Genomic DNA, 25543 nt, shown 5'->3' on the forward strand with positions numbered 1-25543 from the left:
TCTGGAAAGAAGAAATAAATGACGAATTGAGCTGCACCGCGGAGCCCCCACCGTGCCCCAGGCAGGAGCCCCATTCGCATGGGAACCTGGTGGGCCGGGCGCCGGGGTCCCCTTCTCGGGAAGAAATGGGCTCAGAGAGGGGAGAGCCCTTCCTGCGGCATTGAAGGAAGAACGGGCTTCACCACACAGCAGGTGGGACAGAGGAGTAACCGCTGGCTCTGCGAGTGGCCCAGACGGGAGACCTGGGGGGAGGTGATTGCCGCAGGGGAGGCCAGGTGGGGACACATCGGAGCCTGAAGGAGAATGGGGGGGCTCCTTTCGCTCCCAGGGACATTGGGTGTGTCCACACAGCTGAGCAGGGACGGGCTGCGGGGCCCCGAGGGCGCAGGACACAGGTGTAGAGAAGGCAGAGGGGCACAGACAGTGACGGGGACAGAGTAGACTCAGGGACATTCCTTTGCTTCCTTCCCCTCCCTGGTCCGCCGTGTGGCCGGCAGCCTGAGCCCTCTGCAGAGTTTCTGACGGTGAGCGTGACCACGGTGAGCTGCCCTCGGCAGGAAGCCACACAGAGGAACAAAAACAACGGCTTCAGCGGCCAGAGGGTCCCCGTGCTTCCCACGTTGGAATTGCGACATCTTGTTCGGCTCTGTGTTTGTTTTGTGTAAAAACAAATATGCTTGGAAATTCCTTGTAACCCAAGAAATTGTGGCTGAAATGTGCCGTGTTTCAACTGGGATTTCCTATTAGTCTGAAAAACAACACAGCAAATATTGTGAAAGTCACAAGGGCTGTAAATGTTTTCTATGTAAAGTTTTCGCGGAGATTTTTCACATTGAAAAACTTGACATTTTAATAACTTTTTGTAATAACTGAGGATTTAGCTTTGGGTTAATTTCTGCCATCTCTCGATGGGTCCAGGGTTGTAGGTGTAAAACACTGAAGTAACGGGAAACAGGAGGCTTCGGAGGGGCTGGAGCGCAAGGCGGCACCTGTCAGCCACGCCCTGCGCCACGCCCACTGCCACACCCACCGCCACGCCCACCGCCGCCCCACCACGCCCACCGCCGCACCCACCGCCACGCCCACCGCCGCTCCAGCCGCTGCACCACTGCCACGCCCACCGCCACACCCACTGCCACGCCCACCACCACGCCCACCACGCCCACTGTTGCACCCACCACGCCCAGTGCCACGCCCAGTGCCACGCCCACTGCTGCACCCACCACCACGCCCAGTGCCACGCCCACTGCTGCACCCACCGCCAGGGCCCGGGCGGGGAGAGGAGAAACGAGTTCCAACTGTGAGCCAGGCGCGGAGCTCTAACTGCAGACACAGCCCCGCGGGCCGTGGCCGGCGAGCCCTGCGCAGTCCGTCCGGCGGGGTCTGGGTCACGAGGCTCAGACAGACGCTCCACCCAAACACCCGGCCCCGCGCCCCTCCGAGGAGTCGGGTCGGGAGGCAGCGCCCACGCGTGGGACGCGGACAGGGCGGCGCGGCTCCGTGGCCTCCCGTCGCCGCACCCACACGTGTGTTCAGATGCAGGAAGTGACACGTGAGCCCGGGAGGGTCAAAGTCCTAGCGAACCTCGGATAAAAACCGGGCGAAACACTTCGAACTCCAAACTGAATCTTCAAGACACAAAACGTTCCCAGTGCTGTGAACTCAGCGAGTCTGAGACAGGAGCCGACACCGTCCGGGTTCCGTGAGTATCGTTACTTTATTAAACTCCCGCCCAGCTGAGGGACGCCCTGCCGCCGACCCTGGGGGAGGCCCGGGTTCCAGTCCCCAGTCTCAGCAGGGACACCATTTGCTGCATACGGCTGAGATTTAGAGCATTTCTTAAAATGAGATACATAGGTTATTACATACCTTGACCTAAGTCTCATCAATAAAGTCAAAGCCCCGGTAATCAAAATGCACTATTCTGAGAGTTCCATGACACGTAACCAGCGTGTCACACACGATTTTCATGAGCAACAAACCTGTGCTTTCCACAAACACTCCAGTGGTGCTTTGGATAAAAATAAACTTTGACTTTAAATTGCATATTCACGGCAAAAAGAATTGTGTCTGAGTGTCAATAAAATTGCTAACTCGGTCTATGAATTCTACCTGGGCACAAAACAGTAAAACAGCCTACTCTGGGACCCGTCCCCAGGCCGTGGGTGGGCAGGGGCCGCCGGGGGGCCTTCTAGGGACCCGAGGCCTGCAGCTGAGCGTCTCTGAGGGGTCTGGGTCCACCCACAGCTCGAAGGAAAACACCATCACTCCTTTGTTTTGACATCTACAGAGAAATACCAGCCAAGGAATTGGGGTCTAGTCTGCGCACTTATGGGCAACCCAGTCAATTAAAAGTGGCTCTAAAACCTAGACAATCTGATGACCAAATACCTACCTTATTTTGTCAATTGAGCAATACAATATGAATTTTAAATTCTCATTTTAAAATAGGTTCAGTGATTTAAAACACTTGCAAGACTTCACCTGGACCACCCCCCACACCCTGCCAGGGCAGGCAAACCCCAGGCGCCTCTGCCCCGCCAGGAGAGTCACGACCCCAGGACCGTGCCTGTGCACCTTCCGCCACCAGATGGCACTGCCGCACACCTGGTGTTTAAATGTCATACAATGGGGAACTTTAACAAGGATAGCCAATCGTATCATTTTCTCTCTTGGGCCAGTTCTCTCCATCTCAAAGGAACATGACTCAGAACAAGACACACACAACGTGGGCGTGCGACCGGAAGTCCACGCTGAGCCGCCCCCACCCGCCACGTGGCACTTTAATGTGAAGCCGATTCACGCAGTCAAGCAAAGCCACCCCGGGACAGCCTGCAGTGCCCGACGCCGCGGCCTTTCCCTGGTGCTAACCCTGGTCTGACGTGGCTGGAAGATTCCAGAACAGTCAAGAAATCGTTACGGCAAAAATCTGTGAATCAGGAGAATCAAGGTCTTAAGAACACTTTGTGGCTACTTCAAAATTAATGCTAATGAGAGAGAAAGTTAGTGTTTCACTTAGAACTAAACACAAAACGTTCACTACCTCATCCGTCACCAAAGCCATCGTTCACGGAACCTGGCAGGGCCCGAGTGTCCCTGTCCACTGGCACCTGGGAGCCGTGTGATCCCCGTGTGGCTACGACCTCTTCTTCTGCAGCACCTGACCGTTGGTCCTGTCCAGCCGACTGCTCTTGCCGTCCGGCTGTGCGAAGTTCCAGTCCACGGGGTTGAGAAGCTGCTGGGTCTTTTTATGGGTCCAGTAGGGGTTGAGGATGAGTGTGAGCAGAGCCAGCCCCAGGAGGAAGAGCGCGAAGTGCGGCGGGTACAGGCTGCTGGCCAGGCCGTCCCAGTACCAGAAACACACCCACCACATGTGGTAGGTCAGCACCATGCGGCAGTGGAACATGTGGATCATCAGCCACTGGTTGAGCTTCCACAGCAGAGAGTCCGCCCAGCCGGCCTGCGGGAGACCAAACACGCAAGATCAGCACACGCTGCCCCGCCCACCCCCCGCCTGGTGAAAAGGCACTTGCCGCTTTCCTTCGCCAGACACGGCAAACCCACGTCTGGTGCGCTGGGGTCTGTCTGGAAGGAGACCCCTGGCCCGGAGGGTCTGTGCCCGCCGGCTCTGGGCCTGGCCTCGCCCCGCACCTCTTGCCCTGTTTCTGCTCCTGAAGGCAAAGTCCAGCCTTGCTCTCAGTCTCGCGGCCGTCTCTCTTCTACCTTGAGTTTGCACATGTCAGGTAAGCAGGCAATGCCTACTTAGCAAAACTCGCCTGCCCCTCACCCTGCTCCGCCAGGGCCACGGAAGTCCCCAGCTGGGGCCACAGCGGTGCAATTCCTGTCCCTGTGCTCACACACCCTCTGCTGGCACCACGCAGGGCCAGCCCAGGGGACGGCAGAACAGGGCTCTCTCTGACGTCCCGGGTCCCAGCACAGGGCACAACACTCAGCTGGTGTCCCTGTTGGTTGTGTATGCAGAGGCCGCACCATGTATGCTGTTAACTCACATCCATCCAACTGGACCTTGAAGGCAGGAATGATATTTTATACTTATTTTTCCTCTCAAAGCCTCCCACAGTGCTCTGTACACAGGAAATGCTCCAAAATACCACCCATTTGTGTGATGGGTTAAACGTTAGCAGTATTTCAAGTTTCACATAAAATACCCTGTGAGCAACGTAATGTGTCACAAGAGATAGCAAGAATCTACGCTAAGACATAGTCTTAAAAGAGCAGATTAACACAAGGAACATCTGACATCAAAATGGCCAGCAAGGTCAGAGATGGAAGACAAACCGTGCATTTCAGAAAATACCCCCAAAACAAGAAGGAACCACGTGCTGGACAGGTCACTACACGAGGTCTCAACACTTCTGATCACTAGTAAAAAATCTCATTCAAAAATAAAAAGGCAAAAAAGATATGTGTGCGCACATACATGCATTACTTCAACTTTTTTAAAGATTGAAAGAGGAAAAAGGTCATGTTTTCTGGGGTTTACAGACAGCACGCACGGAGCCATTAGATCCACTGAGTTTCTTAAGGAGCAGAAAGCCTGAACACTTTACAGTTAAGGGAGTGGCGAGCACCAAACCGCGCTCGTCACGGCAGGCACACGCGTACGCCGTAGCTCAGTCCGCTCACGAGCTCACGGCAGGGTCCACGAGGAGGCTCCAGCCCGCAGGGAGCGTGCCAGGCCCGCGGCTCCCCTGCAGGCAACACTCACCTTCAGGAGCATCCAGGAGGCGCAGGTGAAGGGCGTGCTCATCTCCAGCAGCAGCGTGGTCATGGCCAGGTAGTGGCCAGCCCTGAGGTTGGCCACACAGCCAAGAAAGCCCAGGAAGGCGAAGAGATGGTGCACGGCCAGGAACCAGTCGAACGTCCGGAAGGACAGGTTGGACAGGTGGACCGCGGCGTTCTCAAAGAAGAAGAAGCCGGTGGCCGTGGTGACGTGGAACCAGCACCAGTTCTGCTGGCCGTGCGCCTTGTCCGCCTGCAGCACGGGGTCCCCCAGCAGAGCCCACAGGCCCGCGGCGGTGCTCTGAACGCCGAAGACCGCCCGCGTGGCCGCCAGGTCCCAGAAGACCTTCTCTCTGGCCGCCAGGGCGCGGTAGGTGGCGTTCAGGGAGGACGACAGCTGGTGGCAGACCACAAAGACGCCCAGGTAGAAGGTGAAGCCGGCCACGGCCAGCGTCGTGCGGATGCTCCAGGAGGCGTAGTCCAGGTCGAAGACGCCCTCCGATGTGGCCCCGGTGCTTGCAGCGGTCATCGTCCCCAGTCGTGAGGGGGCCCGGGGCCAACGCAGGGCTTCGGGGCCCCACACCGAGTCTCGTCCCAGGAAACGGAGTCAGCGCAGCTGCCTCGGGGATCGTCATGTATCGGTCTTCAGTCTGAGGGAAGAAAAGATAATCCCCTTCACGCTAAGCAGAAGCTAGGACACAGCACTGACCCCGTGAGGCAAAGACATCATGGAAAATACTCCTTTTAGTTCTGTACCTCATTCTTAATGCATTTACAAAGACACTCAAACACGCATGACAGCCACGGGGGTGCAGGAGAAGGGATGGGGAGGCGGGAGGGCGGCCGGTGTGGACACGCGGTGCCACGCTCTTCCCGGGACTTCCACAGCCAGGCTGTGGCTTTCGCGGCGGTCTGTGGTCAGTCACACAGCTCACAGACCCCACAGGTAAAACACCCTTAATAATTACACTGGAATGGGCCTTGCTAAAGCATTTCACTTCTAGAACCTGAGACAAGAACATGGCCTCGGTACTCCGAGTTCCATGTGGCAAAGCTACTTGTAAACAGCTCCGCAATCAGACACAGCCTCAATGTGCTGCTGGCCAGAACAGCTAACATCTATGGGACCTTGCCTTCAAACGGGGGATCCCCTGACTCCGGAAAGTTCTGGCCAAAGTGATGACTCAAATCCCCCAGTGGAAGTGGTGAGCCGAGTGGACCTTCAGGAAGTCTTTGGTTTGGCCAGGGTGGGAGGGGCCCCAGGACTCGAGGACCAAAGCTGGGTTCGTGGGTTCTGAACTTGATTTTTCACCACGTAGAAGCCAAGAAAACAAGTTTCTTTCTAAACCACACTGGGCCCTGGTGTCTGACTATGGGAATAAGCAGCACACACAGAACAGCAGGCTGTGAGGCCCCTGCCAGGAGCCAGGCACAGACAACTGGTTTACTTAATCTCTACAGGACAGAACTGGCTTCCAGGTCTTTGCACTTTCCAGGCACCTTTTGGAGACATTATCATATCTAAAGAAAGAAGTGCAGGCGGGTCAAAGTCTGTTGCTGAAACACAGGCAGGTCAGCCAGAGCTGAGACTGGGCAAGTCCTCTCAGCAGTCACAGAGCAGGTGCCAATTAGAGATACAGAAGCAACAGATTATAAAAACCAGAATACTTGTTGCCCCTTCCAATTCTAGAACCAATCCCTATTCTGCTTCTTTGCTAAACCTCCTGATTATGCGTGTTCCTGTACAGCTGTCCGCAGGGAGTCCGGGGCAAGCCGGTGAGTTCTGGTCTAACCTGTTACTGTGGTCTCTGAGTTCGGTCAGTGCCAGTGACGCATGAATCAGATACATTCCTCAACTGTGGGAGCCACGAGGGGACAGGGCCAGGCCCTGGGCTGCAGGGTGCCTGGATCCAGCCCGGGCAGCCAGCCAGCCTCCCCTGTAGTCTGCAGAGGCCTGCCGTCCCCTCCGTGGCATCACACTGTCACACTGGGAGCAGCTGCAGCTCACCCTGAGTCACCAGGCAGGCACCGTGGGGGTGCGGCCAGGCCTATTCTAGCAGGCAGCGCAGATGGGGCGGGAAGACCTCCAGTTCTCCTTTTGCTTCTATTTCTGCTCCTTGACCCGACCACATCCCTCTCACCTCAGAGGCACAAAAAGGGGTGCTGGGGTCAGCACTGTCCCACTGCCGTGTGCCTGCTCACCTCCAGGCCAGACTTAAGGACTCCTCCACGGTGCCTGACACCTTACATATGACGCTTAGCTGGAAGTCACTCTTCCTTCCATGGGTAAGACCGGAGATGTCCTTTCAATCTGGAAGGCTTCAAAGCTCTTGCCCTGCAGCCCCCTAGTCTCAGCGGTTGAGGAACCGGAGCCAGAAGAGAAGTCACTCCCGCAAAGGCCACGATCTCAGCACCAACCTGTCTCCTGACTCTGCAGATCTTCCCTTTCTTTGAGAAAAATATATCTATAAACCTCATCTTATTCTTCCTAAGATCCTGTGGTTTAAGCTGTTCTATCGCACTGGACCATGGATTTCAAAACAATTTGAATGCAAACATATCAAGGAAAGTGTTAGCTCCACTGCCTCAGTGTGACCAGGAACCAGAGCTCAGCGGCCGCCGGGACCCGCCAGCTCCGTCATGCATGCAAGAGCACCTTCTGTTCACCCAGGCTAAACTGCTACAGATACCAGCAGTTTTGTGTTTGGTTAAAATAATTTATCCAAACCTTGGAAATAAAGTCAAAAGGAAAAAATGGTGGCTGTTTAAATTTTTTGCTATGCTAGATCCCTGCCCTACAAGCCCCCTCACAATCACTTGACTTCCTAGGAGAAATGATTCAACTCAGTATTTACCACTAATTGGGGCCTAGACGGTTCACAATCTGCGAATTTAATTCTCCTTTCTGTCTGGAAGAAAAGATAATCCCAAAGGCTGCGGTTTCATTGCACATTGGATATCTGCCAATTTTGTACCTAACCTCGCGTCTTATCTCAGCATCTTGCTCTCTCACTGCAAAAACCCTAGTTTTGTGCAGTCTCTTCCGAATTGGCATTGCCATCCTGCTGGATCCGCCATTATGAGCAGAATATCACCCGACACAGTCACTTTGCAAGAGAATCACACTTGTAACATTTTGAGAATTATAGCTTGATAGTTTGTGAAAATATTTTCTCAAAATCAAAAGAAGTACATGCTCAAAAAACAAAATTCAGAAAATATAAACAGCATAAAAGTATGAAAATAAAACCTTGCAGTCCTCCCACCCAGCCCGAGCACTATCACGATGTCTTGGCGACTGCCGGGCCACTTGTTTTTCTAGATAAAATTCTTCCTTTTTTCAGAAAAAGGGATAGATGTACACAAGCTGCACCAAGGCCTGTTTCTTTCCTATCAGCAACACGTTACTACACTCGCCTGTCAATCTTCCTCCACAACACGGTTCTGCTGGCTGCAGGGACCCTGTCCCAGGGCTGTCCCATCACGTACTGACCCAAAGTCCTTTTTTCCACTTTCTCGCTACCATAAAACATTCTGTCCTGAGCACCTCTGAGGCCGCCGGGAGAACCTGTCATTTCAGCTCTGTTCAGGGAAACTGGCTGCCCAGGAAGAGCCACTACAACGGCAGCCTAGAAGGTGACAGCCAGTCTCCCTGTGTCCCTTCTCCAGGGACGCTCAGCGGGCAGCGTGGCCCCCTCACATGCCCCCAGTCACTGGGATTTCCCTCGTCACTGCCTTTTCCTCTCACAACCTTCCTGAAAAGTCTAAATGTAAAAAACACCCTCAAAAATATGGAAATAAGGTAGAAAATACATAGTTACGGATTTCACACCGAAGCCAAACTCAAACAGGAGTTAGAAACGGCCCCTCCTCGCAGCTGTCCAGAGCAAAGTCGCCGAGAGCAGAATCTGCAGAGGGTCAGGAGCCCCCGCTGCGCCCCCGCCATCCACACCGCACCCCAAGCCCGAGCAGCCGGTGACCCCTCAGCTCGCACCCCGTGACCTGACCCCTGCCCCTCCCGCGCCCCTCCCCCTCCCGGGGACCTGAGTCAGCGCTGCCCGCTCCCCGCTGGCCCCGTGACTGGTGGAGGCCACATTCAGTGTCACCTCCTCCTGCGGCCGCGCCGGGCCGTGGCGGGAGCTCGATGACGCCTCGGTGACCTGCAGGAGCCCTGCCCGCGGCCCGCGGGGCCAGGTGGGCCGACCGCGCCTGCGCAGCAGGTCTGCGGGGCGAGGCCGAGGTGGTGTCGCCGCCCCGTCCGCATCTGCGCCGCTCCCCTCAGCGTCCGCGTCAGGAGCGCCCCTCGCCGCCGCGCACCCCACCCGCGCGACACGGAGCACAGCGCGCTCGGCGGGACCCCGGGGCTCGGACGCGCCCCCGCCGCAAGGCTGCGCCCCGGAACCCGGGAGCCCCGGAACCCCGGAGCCGCCCCGCCCCGCCCCCCGCCGCGCTCACCTGGGCGACGCGTCCGCCGGGCGCTCACTGACGGCACCGCCGCGCGGCCCCGACGCGCCGCCGCCAACGCGCACGCGCACGCCTCGGGGGCGGGGCCACGCAGCCGCGCCGGGACGTCACCACGGCGGGGCGGGGCGGGGCGGGGCGGCCGTACCACGGCGGGGCGGGGCGCGGCCGAGCCCCCTTCCCGCACTTCCGGCGGCGCGTCCACGCCCCGCGCCCTCCGTGTCCCGGCGTGTGCCAGGCTGGCCGCTGTTCCCGGGCTGTGTGTGCCCTGACGACGGTCCGCGTGGACCCGGGCCCGCCGGCCGACGACCCGGAGGCCCAGCCTGCGCCCGCGGCCTCCGCGGAGACCCCGTGAGACCTTCATGGGCCCCGCACGCCCCCACGGACGCCCCCGGGGAGGCCCCAGGGCCGCGGGGCGGCCTCCTGCGCTCCCGAGGGGCGGTGACGCGGCCTCCGGACCTGGGCCTCAGGGTGTGGACCGGCCCGGGGTGCCCAGGTGGGCGCGCAGGTGCGGCCCGGCCCCGCCCCCGCGCCTCCCGGCCACGCCCCCGGCCACGCCCCCGGGACCGCCCGGCTCCTCTCGGGCCACGCCCCGGCCACGCCCCCTCGGGCAGCCCTGTTCCCAGCGCGCGGGGCGGGGCGATGCCACACCTGGGCAGGTGCGCTGGGCCGCCTGGCCAGGCCCGGCAGGGGGACGCAGCGTGGTGGCCTCGAGGACACCCCAAGGCCTTTTCGAGATCTGCGCTGCGCTCGCCACCATCGGACATCGAGGTTTTGTGTGTTCGGATTAGTGTTTATCTTTAATAAAGTTTTACGTGTTTTGGTTACTTTCGCTATTTGCTATGTCTGTGTCTCCCGACTACAAGGTAAGCTGCCTGGCATCAGGACTTGGTGTCCCTCCCTCTTGGGAAGCAGCAAAGCGCCGTCCGTGATGTCTGGGGACAGAACTAAGGGGAGGAGACAGGTGCAGCGCACCTGGGCTGAGCGAGGCACCTGCCACCCTGCCACACGCAGCGGCCCAGAACTGCTCAGCGGAATTAAATGCGAGAGACCTTTGTGACTGACACACGCTTGGCCTTTTTTCTTTTCTGGAAAGTAGTGAAGAGGCCATAGATACCTTATCTCCCTCTCAGGACTCGTTTAGGGATTAAATAAAACATTTAAATCAGGAATACCCTTTGAAAATAAAGTGTCATAAAGTTATAAGTCTTCAGCACAATTTAGGAAAAAGCGTACATTCACATGCAAGGTTACTTGTCTTTCTGCTGTCTCCCGTAGGTTTGTTGAAACCCGAGTCCTTAGGGCTGTGTGACAAGTGTGCAGACAGGTGCAGAGGGCTCACCGCAGGCCGACTCGGCCGGCAGCCTCCGGGCTCCTGGGGTGCAGGGCCACGAGGTTAGGCCTGTCCCACAAATAAGGAACTGGGGCCTGGGAGGACGTATTAATAGTAACAACTTGCTCAGTCATGGCTGCGGTGAGTTCCTCAGCTTGAATTTAAGTGTTCCGGGATTTTGTCTATTCACTGCCGTCTTTAAAGCATAGTGATAAAAACAGTAGTTTTGCTTTTTTAAAAAAACACAATTACAGGTATAACATGATAAATGCCCACGTGGGATTTGGAAGACTTTGAAGGAAACACGGGCTGATTCCTGCACTTACTTTCAGCACAACGAAGCAGATGTTTACCACCTGCCCTCCCCTCCCACCCGCCCACGCTGATCACAGGTGTCACTCCCTCCTCCCACAGAGGGACAGCAACAGTAACAAACAGGCACTTAGCGCTGACGCGAGCCAGGCACCAGGCTAAGTGCCTTCTGTGAGTTGGATCATTCCAACATCACGTGTGTCTGAGGTAAGCGCCATCACCCAATTTCTAGACAGCAAACCAGGGCTCAGTGAGGTTAAGGCTAGGGGGCTCGTGCAACTCTCCACAACTGCTAAATGACAAAGCTGAGTTTTCAAATTCTGTGCCATGAGATATTTGGAGAAGAAAACTGAAATGACCTTTTAAGAGAGTTGGCAAAGGAGGGTGAGAACATTCTCTTCTTTTTCTGATAATATAAGCAATATACGCTCATTGCAATGTTCGGTTGTTTCCTTAAGAAAAAGACAGATTTTTTAAAAGCCATTGGCAGAGGGGTGGTAAGACTTCTCTTCCGCCCATTTCTGTCTCCTAAGCTAAGCAAAATGACTGAGTTCTCAGAGGGATGTGTACAGCGAGAGAGAGAAGAGAATTTCCCCGATTTTCAGTCCACACTCACACTCGCCAGAGAGCAGCAGTAGCCCTGTGGGCAGGAGCCGTGCACGACTGTGCTTCCAAAGCACATTTTAAAACACTGGAACCCAAGTTCATGATCTGCTGACAACGGGTCAGCAACAGGCATGTGATTCCGTGGACTTACACAATTCAGGAGGCGGCTGTCTCCCGGCCTCCTCCCCCACCCTGACCTTGGGCCTGGCCCCTCTGGCCCAGTTTCAGCAAGGGCCCTGCTGGGTCGGTTCAGCAAGAATCCCCCGCCCTTGATTATCTGATCAGATTCTTCACCCTCACCCTGAGCCTGCCCTCTGTGTCCTGTCAAAGACTCCCCCACCAGGATGTCTCCGCCTCGCAGTTTTCCATCCAGGGACCCTCACCTGCTCCTGGAGTATAAATCCCGACTCACCTGTGCTGTTTAGGGTGGAGCCCTGTCTCGCTCGCTCCCTCACTGCACACGCATTGCGAGGGTCCCTACGTCTATCTAGACGGTCCCCTTGAGTGAAGTCTGCCTTATTGTTCTTTAGCAAGTGTCATGAATAATTTTTTCTTTAACAAGTGTGGCAGACTTAAACTTCTTAGAAAGAAAAGCAATTTATCCAAGAAACCTGTGTCTTCTTTCAATCACTTCTGCTTACACAAGCATTTGCTGTGTCCATTTCTTTTCCTAAAAAGCGTATCTTTCTGAAAACCAGAACAATTTTGAGCCACACAGCATGGTGCCTACGGCTTGGGCCCAGGACACTCAGAATATGGCACTAAGGGCTTCTGAACGGGGTCCTGGTCCTGACAGGCCAGGGCATCACGTCCCCTTACTGCGTGACCCTGGAGGGGTTGCTTAACCTCTCTGAGCCACATTTGTGAGAGGACCAGATTGGTCTCCAGTCTTTTCCGGCATTAAGCATTGTGGGCAGGGCTCTCCCTGGGGAAAATGATGACCTTGAAGCTAATGGCCATAATTACCTCCTTGCACAAAGAATCCTCAAGTCATGGCTGGCCAGAGGCATTGCCACAAGCAGAGCTTTAAACTGCCCAGGAGGTTATGTTGATCCAAGGGCTATGAAGATAAGTGTTCTTGTGACCCCTTCCCTTGGGGACGCTTGGCAAGGTCTGGAGGCCTTTTCTGGTTGTCATCGCTGGGGAGGGGGAGGCCAGGGGTGCTGCTAAACCTTGGGCAACGCACAGGCCAGCCCCCGACCGAGGATGGCCCGGCCGCCACGTCAGTGGTGCTGGGGGTGAGAAACCTGTCCAGGAAAAGGTGATGCCGCCCATGAAAACCAAGACAGCTCGGAGAGGGACGCGGCACCCACGGACTCCCCATGGCTGGTTCCGCCTCCTGGAAGGATGTCAAACACTCCCTGGGAATCAGTGCCCTGAAGGATGTTGTGAGACTCCAGGAAAGCTTAGCTCACATCCACAGAGAGATACCATCGCTGGCATTCGTTTTTCGCCCCAGGTGCTATTTTAGAAAAAAATTTACAGACTCTCAAAACTAGCCTTCCCTCCCCACCACAAATCATAACGTGACATAAATCAAAAATATAGGCATGTAAAAGAAATTTGGTGAAACTTAGTGTTTTAAAATGTCAGGTAGACTGTCATAAAATAGGCAAATCCCAGCGTATTTCTTAATTGCCAAACAAGGAAAACTTACCTGAGCGTTTTCTTTCCAAGTCTTCCTCCCGGGCAGCTGCGCCGAGCTCAGCCTTGAACGCAGGGATGTGAAACTTCGGGTCAGCTGACCAGAAACCACTAACAGCAGCTGGGGGACGAAGTCTCGGTCTGCACCTTCTCCTTTACAACAAGGGCCCACACCGTCGCGGAGGGCTAGACGAGCCCGTCCCGTGTCTCAGCAGTACTCAGAGTGTCTCACATCCGCTCCCGGTGCCCTCGGCCGACAGCCGGGCGGGGCCAAGTCTCATTTGACGGTGACTTGGCAGGCGCAGGCTCATCACAGAGGAGTTGGCATCATCAGCGTGACAAGAGGGCGTGACAGGACACCTCTCCTGAGGAAGCCGGTGCCCACGCGACGGGCCATGTTCATTACACCTTGCGCAAGGCCGGGCCACGTCGCCGAGCGTCCACACCAAGCCGGGCTGGCACGCACACACTCCATGCGTGAGATGCTGGGACGTCACCCATTCCACCCGCACACACTGTGTCTGTGGGATCCTGGGCCTGTCACTCAGTTTTCCTTCCTTTAAAATGGGGCTGATGGCTGCTCCTGCGGCTGAGTCTGGGGTTCAGGCCACAGGCCCCAGCACGGCTGGCCCGTCTTCCTGAATACTCTTTACCCAAGCCAGTGGGGAAAGAGGTGACTTCCCGGATGCCCCTGGATGTCCCGGGGTCCGGCAATCACAGTGGTGCCAAAGAGGTTTCCTATGTCGCCCGCTCCCCGGCTTGTCTCGTGACTCCGTGGGAATTCGGCTGATACGCCCGAGAGTGAAGCAGCGCGAGCCCCGTCTGCCTCCTCTGGCGCCTGCGAGTGTTTGCCGCTGTTAGTGAGGCCTTTTGTTTCCCCAGGAGATTGGATGCCGGATCCTTGTTTCAGGCTAGAAGGCCGGATGGAAGGTTAACGCTGAAGTAATTAAGTTCTCAGCCGAGTGCGTAACTGGAAGGAGGAGCAGGAAAGGTCTGTCCGGCTGCGGTGCTGACACGTGAGCTCTGGCCGTGAAGTAGCCAGGCGCAGGCGACTTGCAGGCTCACCAGGGAGTGACGCCGGGCAGCCGCCAGGGCCGCCGCCTTCAACCCCACATCCGAGCATTTCATCCAACCCCTTAGTGACGACCTCGGTCGGAGACATTAAAGTGTCCCGGGCGTGATGCAGAAAACCTGTGGACGACGTGTGGCGCCCACAGGCTGAGCTGGACCTGGGCACAGCTGGCAGGGCTCCCCCGTGCCGCGGGGACATGCAGAGAGAGGGCGCCCGTCCAGGGCAAAGAGCCGCAGGCTGCAGGCTGACTCGAGCTCTACACCTGCATCCATGTCTACACCTACATCCTCCATGTCTACACCTACATCACCTGTGTCTACACCTACATCCTCCATGTCTACACCTACATCACCTGTGTCTACACCTACATCCTCCATGTCTACACCTACATCCGTGTCTACACCTACATCCTCCATGTCTACACCTACATCACCTGTGTCTACACCTACATCCTCCATGTCTACACATACATCCATATCTACCTCTGCATATGTCTACACCTGTGTCCGTATCATCTCTCCACAACTACATCTGTATTTACACCTACATCTGTATTTGTAGCTACATCTACATCCATATCTAGAACTATATCCACATCTGTGCCTATAATGTGCATTATATGTGTGTGTGTATATATATATATATATATATATATATAACACCATTTTTTAAAAAAAGGAGGTAGGGTCGCAGCAGTCATGTGGTCACGCTGTCACTGAGGGTCAGAACTGGAGAGCAAACTTGGGCGTTCGAGCCTTCAAAGCCAGAGCTGTGTCCGCTCCACGCAAGTCCCTCTCGTTGTGGAGCCTGTGATGTGAACACTTTGCTAAAGGTGCGTCACAAAGTGCCCCAGCCTGGGGGCCTCAGACAGCAGAAAGGGACCGAGGTGTGGGCAGGGCCGCGCCCCCCGAGGGCTCCAGGGGCCGGTCTGTCCTGGGCTCTGCGGGCTCCTCGGCTGCCACGGCAGAACTCGGCTCTGACCTGGCGTTCTCCCTGTGTCTGCTCCCGCGTCCGAATTTCCCCCTTTTATAAGAGCATCAGTCGTATTCAGTTGGGACCCACCCTAATGGCCTCATTTTAACTCAGTTACCTCTACCTTGACTCCCTGTTTGGAACTGGGGAAGACCCTCTGTCCAGATAAAGCCACAGTCTGAGGTGTAGGGGTCAGGACTGCAGCATATCTCCTTGTGGGGGGCACAGTTCAACCCACAGTGGCGTCCTGCACGGAAGCCCAGTGACCTCACTTAGTCCCCATCTTTGTGCCTGACCCACTGGTGTGTCACTAGGTGATGCTGAGACCCAGGTTTCTCGTGCAGAATAATAGCTTTTCCACAGTTGTGCAACGTTGGCAAACCTGAGACGCAGCATTACTGTGTTTCAATTACACGATTATGCCCTCAAGGCTGAACACCTGCACCTGCACCTCTCCTTGGAATGTTTATGTTTTACAAGTAAATGAATTGATGTCGTTATTTTTGTGCTGTCAGGGCCTACGTGGGGCCCAGGTAGCCGTTGGAGTTTCCCAGGTGTGTTCTCACCCACCAGGCCTCTGAGAGACCAGGCAGCGTCGGCAGACCCGGCCAGGTGACTCACCGAGTCACGAGTCGCGAGGGGGGCGGTGGGGCCTGCCCCGAGGGGTGCAGCCTGGTGAGCTGCTGACTCGGGAGTCACTCCAGGGGGCTCATCGCTGGGGTGGGCGAGGCCCCCGGGACTCCCGCAGGTTCACCCAGAAAGCGCTTTGTGATCCAGTCACGTTGGGAGCCAGACGTGTGGCTGGTCTTACGTCAACACCGTTTAACTTTGGAGAACATGTTACTGGAACCTTTGTTCTGTTTTCCTTCCCCCATGTGTTCCTTTGGGGTGGGAAAAGAGGAAAAGGGCAGGGTGGGCGGAAGCAGAAATGGGAAGAGAAAGTGCATGGGCAGAACTTGGGTCATGTATTGCCACTTCAGGACGGCTCCAGCCTGCGGTTTCACGAGGGCCCCTCACCCCCCCCACCCCGAGTTGGGGGTGTCAGTGGAGTCACAGGGAGGCTGGTCCAGGACGGCAAGGGCCACGCCGGGTCTCACTCAGGTTCGGGGCCTCCAAGTGCCGTGACATGTCCCGGGACAGACAGGACCTTCCCTGGGGACTCTGCTCAGGACACGACGTCCACACCAAGACAGCAGGGGGTGACCGAGTCACGGCCTGGCCACAGGGGACGGCCAAGGATTCTGACGATGACCGCAAGCCAACGCCAGGAGCACTGTGACAGTCACCCTGCAAGGTGTTTGGAGCTGCGGAAGTCCGGACAGAGTTTGTGTGTGTCCTTCTGGTTTTGGTTTGCAGAAAGGATTAGGTTGGAGGAAGATTTTTGTCATGTTCTTATATCACAAAATGTAAACGATCGGAGACTTAAACATTTGCATGCGGCAAAACAAACCACAACAGAAGAAGAGCAGGCAGCCGCGGCCTACGGTCTGGGCCAGGACCTCGGCTTTGTCACGGAGCCACAGAGACAGGGAGAACTCAGGGGAGGGTGTCGGCCACCACAGTGATCCGCCGACAGCAGGACCTGCCGTGCGCGGCCCAGGTTCGAGGATGGGCCTGCGGCCCTGGGCTGCCTCTGTGCCCTGCCCGTGCCCTGTGGGGACCCCGGTGCCCTGGGTTCACCTGCTCACTGAGCCACTCACCTGGCCTTCGCTGCGGGCGTCCTGGGTGTTGGGTTCTGCGCCGAGCGGGCTGTTTGGCTTTTCTTGCGGTGATTTCACTTTTCTCTTGACAGTGGGGAGATTTTTATCCTTGTGGTCACTTGCCAGCCTTGTGTTGGATGCTGAGTGTGATAACACGGTCCCTGGACACACCGTCCGCGCTCAGAGCGTCCCTGGGCCTCCCCCGCCCACAGGACCCACTGCGGCCAGGTGTCCTGCCCACCTCGCCCCACCTGCCCCCACAGACTCTCCCTCCCGGCCGTGCCACACCGGCCACCGTTCCGGGACCTCACTTCACCTGTGTGTGACCTTCACCCGGAGCCTTCGCACCTGCTGCCGTCTCTGCTGGGATCACCTGTCACTCACCTGGGGGAGCCGCCTCTGTCGTCCTGGAGGGGCCGCTGCCCAGGGCCATCCTGCCGGGCATGAGGACCCTCCAAGGGGGCTCTCCCGCCCTTCTGTGTCACCTTCACCAAACATCCAGGAGTGGTGTCCTAAAAGAGCAAACCCCACCCCCCTCCATGGTCCCCAACACCTGGGAAGTTGTCGAGGAGACTCTGCTGCTCCGGGTCACACCCCAGGCCCCCGGCAGACGCCAGCAAGTCACACGGGGGACCCCGGGTCCAAGACTTCCCTCCACGCTGCAGGGGGTCTTCGCAGAAATGGGATTCAGTATCATTTTTTAAAAATGAAGTAATACATATTTATTATAAGTTTTGAAACTACACATTTTTTAAAAATAAAGAAGAAAAAATACCCATAATTCTGCCAGCTTGTAATAATTTTTTGATATTTTCTTATATCTTTTGATTCTTTCTTTCTAACATATGCACAAAATATACAAATTTTATGAGTTGATTCAACTCATCGGATACAAAGTGTTTGGGAACTGCCTTTGTTCCCTTATTGTGAATATTTTCTCGGAAAAATATTCTCAAACCTGATAATTAATGGCTTCGTAGCTCACTTATTATCATTTGGTATTTAGAACATTTCTTATTTTTTATTTATAATACATTTTCTGTGAATCTATGTTTTCCTTAAAATAAATTCCTAGAGATGGAATTCCTAGAAAGAGCAAGTGAATGTAGATAGTCTTTTTAAATATATTTCCAAAATGTATATAACAGCTTATATCAACTCAGTTCCCGCCAGGAATGCATGAGAATGCTTATTGTTCCGACTCCTTGTCATTATTGAAAAAGTCAGCTATTCGATGAGAAGAGCAATCTATTGCTATTTGAATTTCTGGTTTTCATTATAAGGCTAGCACATTTTCTTTTCATTGGCCGTTTGTTTCCTTTTATGTTTTCTTGCCTTGCTCATTTTCCCACTATGAGAAGTATTATTTTCATGAATAAAATAGACGAGAATTTAAGTAGCAGTGATGCTTGGGTGATCATTATATTAATCTCGGTAGTTTTCTTAATTTTTACTTTTTCTACAACAATAAATGATGGTTTTGAAGCATTTTATTTGGCAAATAAAATAGAAAACCTGCCATCCTTGTGAATCATGTCTCCATTTGTGTGAAATGTTACAAAAGATACTATTCATTGTTTGCTTATTGTCTCTGGCGGAAGAAAAAACGTGATAACAAGACTCACATAGTTCACGTGTCTTTTTTTGTCTTGGTCTCTGGAAGCTCAAAGTTGAATTTTAGGATAAATCATATTTAGTATTGTTAGCTTGTGTGTTCTGATATTCATTGCATGAACTTATTTTCTTTAGAAAGTTGCATTTTGACATTAATTTGACAAACACATATCGTACTTACTATGCATCTGGCACTACTCTGGGCACAGTGCAAATACCCTCAGCAGCCTTAGCAGACGGCGCTGGGATGGCCGAGTTCCAAGGGGCCCGAGGCACAGAGACACTGAGTCACGGGCCTGGGCCACACAGCCACGCAGCCCAGAGTGGGAGCCCTGGGCCCTCGGCTCCAAAGTTACGATCTTCATCACTTCTCTGCCCCTCTAACATGAGCACACTGGAAGTAGATTGGGTATAAATCGTAAAAAATATAAATGTAAAAATGTTTCCTTTAAATTCAGAAGCAAGAGGTCTCAGTTTCTGCCTATTTTATAAGATTATAAGAGAGTACTGACTTAATCTGATGCCCTAAACCTTGTTAACTGATGTTAACTGATTGAAGATGGTTTATTTTTCTTGCACAGGTTTGATTGTGCCAAGGTGAAGATTCTTGGTTTTTCACTCAGCAACCTGTGGTCCTACATGTTATGACATAATATAGGTGAGCGTTTCCAGTACTCATCTGAGTGGAGTTTTCAATGTAACTTTTTCTGAAATATACTTTACACGGTTTGAAATAATCGTTTACTCATGCACTTTGTAAAATTAATCTTGGTGTATCTTCTGCCAAATTATGTTCAAAAGATTGTATTTACAAAACGCCACAGTACTTGGGTGGGTTCGTCCCCACTTCCTGCCCCGCCACCTCCTCGCCAGTGGGGCAACGTGGGGGCCCCTCACAGACAGTTCACACACGGGGGCCCCGGGAAACTCAGTGTGTTCATTCCAAGGTGCTTGTGTTAAGTACTCCAGCCAGGAACAGCTCTGGGTTGTTCCTGAATGTTTAGCATTTTGTTTTTTGTTTTTATTTTTGAGACAGAGTCTCGCTCTGTTGCCCAGGCTAGAGTGCCGTGGCGTCAGCCTAGCTCACAGCAACCTCAAACTCCTGGGCTCAAGCGATCCTCCTGCTTCAGCCTCCCAAGTAGCTGGGATTACAGGCACGCACCACCATGCCCGGCTAATTTTTCTATATATATTTTTAGCTGTCCATATAATTTCTTTCTATTTTTAGTAGAGACGGGGGTCTCACTCTTGCTCAGGCTGGTCTCGAACTCCTGAGCTCAAGCCCTCCTCAGCCTCCCAGAGTGCTAGGATTACAGGCGTGAGCCACCGCACCCGGCCTGAATGTTTAATGGCACTGCCGTTCCATCTCCGCCATAATACAATACTGTAAAAATTGAAGCGTAATATTTATACCAAAAATGACACAAAACGTAAGTGCAGAACTTGATGAATTTTCATAAATGAATACATTCCTGTAACCGGCATCCAAGTACAAAAACCCAAACACACAACATTCTCAGCCTCTCAGAAGCCCCCTCAGGCCCCCACCTTTGCAAACCCTCTCCGGGTCCATGCCCCCCCCCCCCCCCCGACTTCGCAGACCAGACAGCAGTTCCAACTGTCGCTAAATGACGTCTCAGAGGAATCCTGTGGTACAGACTCCCACACGCCGAGGTCTCCCACTCGACACCATGGTGTGAGCACCACTCCGTCGCTTTGCATGAGAATCGCTTGCTCTTCAGTGTTCATCGTACGTCTACGCCAAGTTCTGCTTGTTTGCTCCGCTGTGGATGGACGCGCGGGTTGCATTCCATTTATCCTCAGTTAGCAGTGGTTCTGTAGTGAACATCCCTGTATGTCTTTTGGCGAACACAGGTGACGTGTAAGTTTCCTTACGGTGAGTGTCGCCAAAGAGCTTTCCAAAGTAAGATCACACACCCCCCCCCCCCCAGCATGTCTAAAATTACAAGACCAACAACAGCGTGTGCTGGCAAGGCTGTGGGAAACAGGACTCTTCACACTGCTGGTGGGAGAAAATAACTGATATGTTTGGATTGAAATAACAACATGATTTTCCTTTCTATTTGTCCCCTTCCTGTTTTGGATTGCTTACTTTTAATTATTTTATCTTCTCTCTCCTGGCTTGTGAGTTGGTTATTCCTTTGTTATTTACTTAGTGATTACTCTAGAAATTAAAGCCAGGCATCTTTAACCTACTAAAACCTGTGAAAACAGGCAGGGCACGGTGACTCATTCCTGGAATCCCACACTCTGGGAGGTCAAGTCAGGAAGATCGTTTGAGGCCAGGAGTTTGAGAACAGCCTGAGCAACATAGTGAGACCCCATCTCTACAAAAATAGAAAAATTAGCTGGGCATGGTGGTGTGCACTTGTAGTTCCAGATACTCGGAAGGCTGTGGTGGGAGGATTGTTGAGCCCAGGAGTTTGAGGCTGCTGTGAGCTACCCCTGGTGACAGAGGGAGATTCCATGCAAAAAAAAAAAAAAATATATATATATAGTATTTTTATTACCTCCCCGTGTCCTGGGGAGTCTAACTTCTCCCTGCCGGGTGTGCCAGGAGATGGAGCAGACACTCGGGGCAGAGATCTGTCCATGTCCAGTGCCAGCGGGGAGGATCTCCCACACAAGCAGGAGCTGGGAAGAGGCAACAGTTATTGGTGGATTTTGACTAAGGATTAAAATTCAAAGCTTTCAGTCACTTCCTACTCAGTGTATCATATTAATTTTCTTATGAATCCCACATATAGCTTACTTTCTGAGTCACATCCGTGACTCCACGGGAGAATGACTACCTGCAGGACACAGGACAGAAACATTTCCTGTTGGGCCGGCAGCAGTAACTTTGTCACAGCTTGTATCACGCTGCTCCTACTTTGACACACTGCACTTTTTACCAATCCTATTTATTCAACATCCTGGAACAAAAATTGACAGGTAAAAATAACACTGACATCCTGTGATTTAAACTTAAAAATCAGTGTTTAAATACAGGATTGATTTGCAGTTGTCAAAGCCAGTCAGGGCGGGAGCCCAGGGAGGTCCACACGTTGCCCTCCGCTGTAAAGTCCCAAAAGCTGTAGAGGTTTCAGGCCGAGTCCAATCTTGTGAATCTAATTTCATTTGCCTGAAGCCAAAAATATCCTTAGGCAATGATGATAAAATATTTTTTACTTTAGAAACATGTGTGTTTCCAAAGTCTGTTAGCCATTCATAGCTCCTTCTTGTGCAAAAATCTGTAAAACAGATTTGCTGGTTGTCAGTTACTTAACGCACACAGAGAATCCCAGCACAGTATCCTCATGGTTGTTAGGTGGAAGCAGAAGGCACTTTAGAATCAGATACGTGAAGAGAATCGTGATGCTCAAAAGCCAATTCCCTGTCTTGCCTCTGGAAGCTTCAGTTAGTCATGTTTGAATAGAGATGACCTGGGGACATGTCACAGGGAAATTGATAGATCAGATCAGGGATGCAAAAGCCTCTAGAAGTCTGGTTTGTTTGGAATATCCTGTGCAAACACCTTCTTTGACACAATGAAAATAAGCTCTTATTAGAGCTAAACATGTTAATGTTTTCCCCTTTACTTTCTTTTTCTTTCATTTTTCCTTTCCTTTCTTTTTTTAAAAACAAAATTACAGATGAAATATCCTTAGCGAGCACAGGCAGTCACTTTGAGAGGCCAAACCTGAGAATTTAGGGAGTTTGAAGCTCCAAGGCTCACTAGGAACCAGGTGCTGATGAAGGAAGATTACCTGCAGACAGTGGGCGCTCTGCACAAACGTTCCCCTGGGAGGGAACCTGTGGCACAGGGCCCCTGAAAACATCCAGAGGCTGGTGGAGTTTCCTGTGTGTTGAGCAGCAAAATCCTTTGTCTCTGATCCACAGGTTGTGAGTCTTCTCCCAGCATCAGGGAAACAGGAGCAGGCTCACTTATTCACTTGCAAATACACTAAGAGAAAACCTGTGACACTTCCCAGATTATTTACAAAGTAAATACGCGGCAGTTCAACGTGGGTGCAGGACTCATGATTTTTTAAAAACGGCAGCATTTCCAGCGGAGTTCCCAGTGCGTAAATATTATTCCATAAATATTTATTGGATCAATGACTGACTGAAAGATACACAGGGAGCTGGGTCTGTCCATTCATCCAGTCAGATGTGCGGAAGGACACGGAGTACGTGCTCAGTGCCACACACTTCATTGGCAGCCGGAGATGTATGAGAAATAAAATAATTCTCTGCTCCCAGAAGGCTCACAGTTTGATCACAAACCAGTTAACAAACGCTTTCTGCTTCGTGTGACGCACTGTGAAAGGTGGTGATGTGCCCACCGTGCAGGGACAGGGCACCCCAGGGGTGTCTGTGGCAGCTGGCAGGCCCAGGGCCGGGGAGGCCTGTCAGTCAGAGGTGGCAGCAGGCGCCCACCGGGCCGGAGCTCGCAGCCTGTCACGGCTGGGCCGTCGGGCACAGGGTGGGTGTGGGAGGTGGGTCAGACGCTGAGTGTCCTGCGAACCTGATGAGTCACTGAAATGTTCTAAGCAGACAAGCCTTTTGGGAGATTTGGATTTGGGGGACAGTATATTGGCAATGATCTGGATAAACTCAATGAAAACTGAGGCTTTGTGAGCACAAGTAGACAGGACCCCCGAGGACAGTGCGATTGGCGTGGCAGGAAGACACACGGGGAGGGCAGGTGGACACCAGCTGTCCCCCCAGGGCAGCGTCTCTGCACCCAGAGCCCGTCCTCCGCGGTGGGTCCCGCTGCGCAGAGGAGGGAGCTCAGCGGTGGGGACAGGGCAGTTGGGACACGGGGCCCCGAGAGCAGCGTTGTTCTCCCACAGGGCTTTTCCACAGTTGAAGTGTCTGTTGCCGAGGAGGGAAACTGAGGAAAGGGCCGGGAGAGCAGCGCAGGTGAAATGGAAAAGCACGGGACCCGTGCAAAGGGACGTGTGTTTTGAACACAGTTGACGTCTTGACTGCATCTTGGCTACGCAAAATGCGGTGTTGGCATAAAATAGAATTTTTCACACTCTGAATTGTTGCAGACCATGGCAGATAATGAGATCGTTTGGAAAGGGATTTCCATCTGCACTGGACTCTAATTGTAAGGAAAAATCCATTCAGTCAATTTTAAAGTACAATAAAGGCTGCACAGAGCCCTCCCAAGAATTCAAGGTGGTGTCATTTGGCTCAAAGCCGAAGCTCGAATTCTCGCTGAAATCTTTTCTTCCTTCCTGACCCAACATCTGTGCGTTGCTTTTCACCTTAATTAAGACACAAGTAACAATTCTCAGAACATACTGAGTGATGCTAACTTAGGAGCTCACAATGTAGAAACTAAACAAAAATAAGGGCAGAACTCTTTCCAATGTTCTAATTTTCAAAAGTCAACTCATTTAAAATTTCAAATAATGGAAAACAGGCTGAAAACATTCAAATTGCTGCATCTAACATTTTTTAATCTTGCCTTTGTTTTGTTGCTGTTTTTAATCAGTAGACTATTCTTTGAACAGTTTAAGTTTATGGAAAAGTTGAGCAGCAGGTAAAGTTTCCATTTACCCCCTCACCCCAACCTCAGTTTCCCCTGCTGCTAGCACCTTGCGTCGGTGTGCTACGTTTTACAATTGATGAAGCAATATATGTGCACATTACTGTTGACTGAAGTCCTTAGCTGTCACTAGGCTTCATTCCTGGTGCTGTATATTCTGTGGGTTTGGGCACCTGTATGATGACATGCACCCGCCACTGTGGTGCTGTTATTATGTCAATAACAGGGCAGTTTCACTGCCCCGAACATTCTTTGTGCTCGGCCTGTGCATCCCTCGCTCCTCAACAGCCTCCGACAACCACTGATCTTGTCACTGTCTCCACAGTTCTGTGTTGTCCAGCATGTCATATAGTTCCAATCACACAGTACGTAACTTTTTACGATTGTTTTCTTTCGCTTAGTGATACGCATTTAAGTTTCCTCCATGTCTTTTCATGGCTTGAGAGCTCATTTTCTATACTTGCTGGATGCTATTCCATTGCCTGGATACGCATGGCTTGCTCATCCCTGCACCTATTACAGGACGCCGTGGCTGCTTCCACGTTTTGCAGTTATGAGGAAAGCAGCCATAAACATCTGTGTGCAGGCCTTTGTGTGGATGTAAGTTTTCGACCTCGTTGGGTAGGTAACAAGGAGCACAATTGCTAGATCAAATGGGAACTTTGATTAGAAATTTCTGAGCACTTTCCATAGTACAGGTCTGGTCACGTAGATGTCAGAGTTGCTTGATTTAAAAGTCCTGGAGTCGCATCTATGTTTAATGACAGGACAACCCATGAACGCAATATGTCTTTGGATGATACTAATACATGGATTGATATTTCTACAAGAAAGACTACCAGGCTATCAATTTGTATCAATTTGAGAACATTCCCTTCTATTCCTAGTTTGCTGAGAGTTTTTTTTGTGTGTGAGTGTGTGTGTGTGTGTGTGTGTTTTTACCATAAATGGGTGTTAGATTCTGTCAAATACTTTTTCTGCATCTACTGATATCATAGTTTATGACTCTTTTCTTTAGCCTGTTGATGTGATGATGACAGTAACTAATTTCAGCCGGGTTTTCCTGCCCCAGAACTGGCTCCTGCACGGTTTCTGTTCCCGGCTGTCTGCGCCAGCAAGTCATGATCCTCGGCGTCCACCTGTCCATCTCTCCGATGGGGGCAGCCCCTGCCCTGTGAACCCCAGCTCTCTGCTGGGCCTGAGAAGAATTGCTGATTTTCAGTTTGTCCATCTTTTTTCTTGTGAGAACAGAGTGTGACTTGCATGCTGGACACGGCCCCAGACGTTCTCATGTATGTCTCTCTTGGTTTTTACTTACAAGCTTCTATCAATCAAAAGTTTTCTTGTCATAATTTATTTTTATTTTTTATTTTTTTTTGAGACAGAGTCTCACTCTGTTGCCTGGGCTAGAGTGAGTGCCGTGGCGTCAGCCTAGCTCACAGCAACCTCAGACTCCTGGGATCAAGTGATCCTCCTGCCTCAGCCTCCCGAGTAGCTGGGACTACAGGCATGCACCACCA

At 52.7% G+C, this 25543-nt stretch overlaps 1 protein-coding gene across 6 annotated transcripts; it reads right to left on the reverse strand.

Moving 5' to 3' along the window:
- Window positions 1-1698: 1698 nt before the first annotated feature.
- CLN8 (CLN8 transmembrane ER and ERGIC protein) lies at window positions 1699-13374 on the reverse strand. 6 transcript variants are annotated; one of them, XM_045535391.1, is made up of 3 exons: window positions 13113-13374; window positions 4730-5393; window positions 1699-3460 (listed from the first exon to the last, which is right to left on the reverse strand). In XM_045535391.1, exons 2-3 carry the CDS (start codon window positions 5270-5272, stop codon window positions 3137-3139), a joined length of 867 nt encoding a protein of 288 aa, XP_045391347.1. In that variant the 5' UTR covers window positions 5273-5393; window positions 13113-13374; the 3' UTR covers window positions 1699-3136. The 6 variants fall into 6 exon arrangements, with proteins under 6 accessions (XP_045391347.1, XP_045391344.1, XP_045391345.1 ...); XM_045535388.1 differs by lacking the exon at window positions 13113-13374 and adding an exon at window positions 9199-9261; XM_045535389.1 differs by lacking the exon at window positions 13113-13374 and adding an exon at window positions 8850-8954.
- Window positions 13375-25543: the final 12169 nt, after the last annotated feature.

This window comes from Lemur catta, chromosome 22 (genome assembly GCF_020740605.2).
Source record: "Lemur catta isolate mLemCat1 chromosome 22, mLemCat1.pri, whole genome shotgun sequence".
Taxonomy (NCBI): Eukaryota; Metazoa; Chordata; class Mammalia; order Primates; family Lemuridae; genus Lemur; species Lemur catta.

What these genes read in the sequence shown, in the direction of transcription:
- CLN8 (XM_045535391.1), bottom strand. Translation starts at nt 5,272, where the DNA reads ATGACCGCTGCAAGCACCGGGGCCACATCGGAGGGCGTCTTCGACCTG. An exon ending in CCTCCTGGATGCTCCTGAAG is followed by an intron (nt 3,461 to 4,729) that starts GTGAGTGTTGCC and finishes GGTCTCCCGCAG; the next exon opens with GCCGGCTGGGCGGACTCTCT.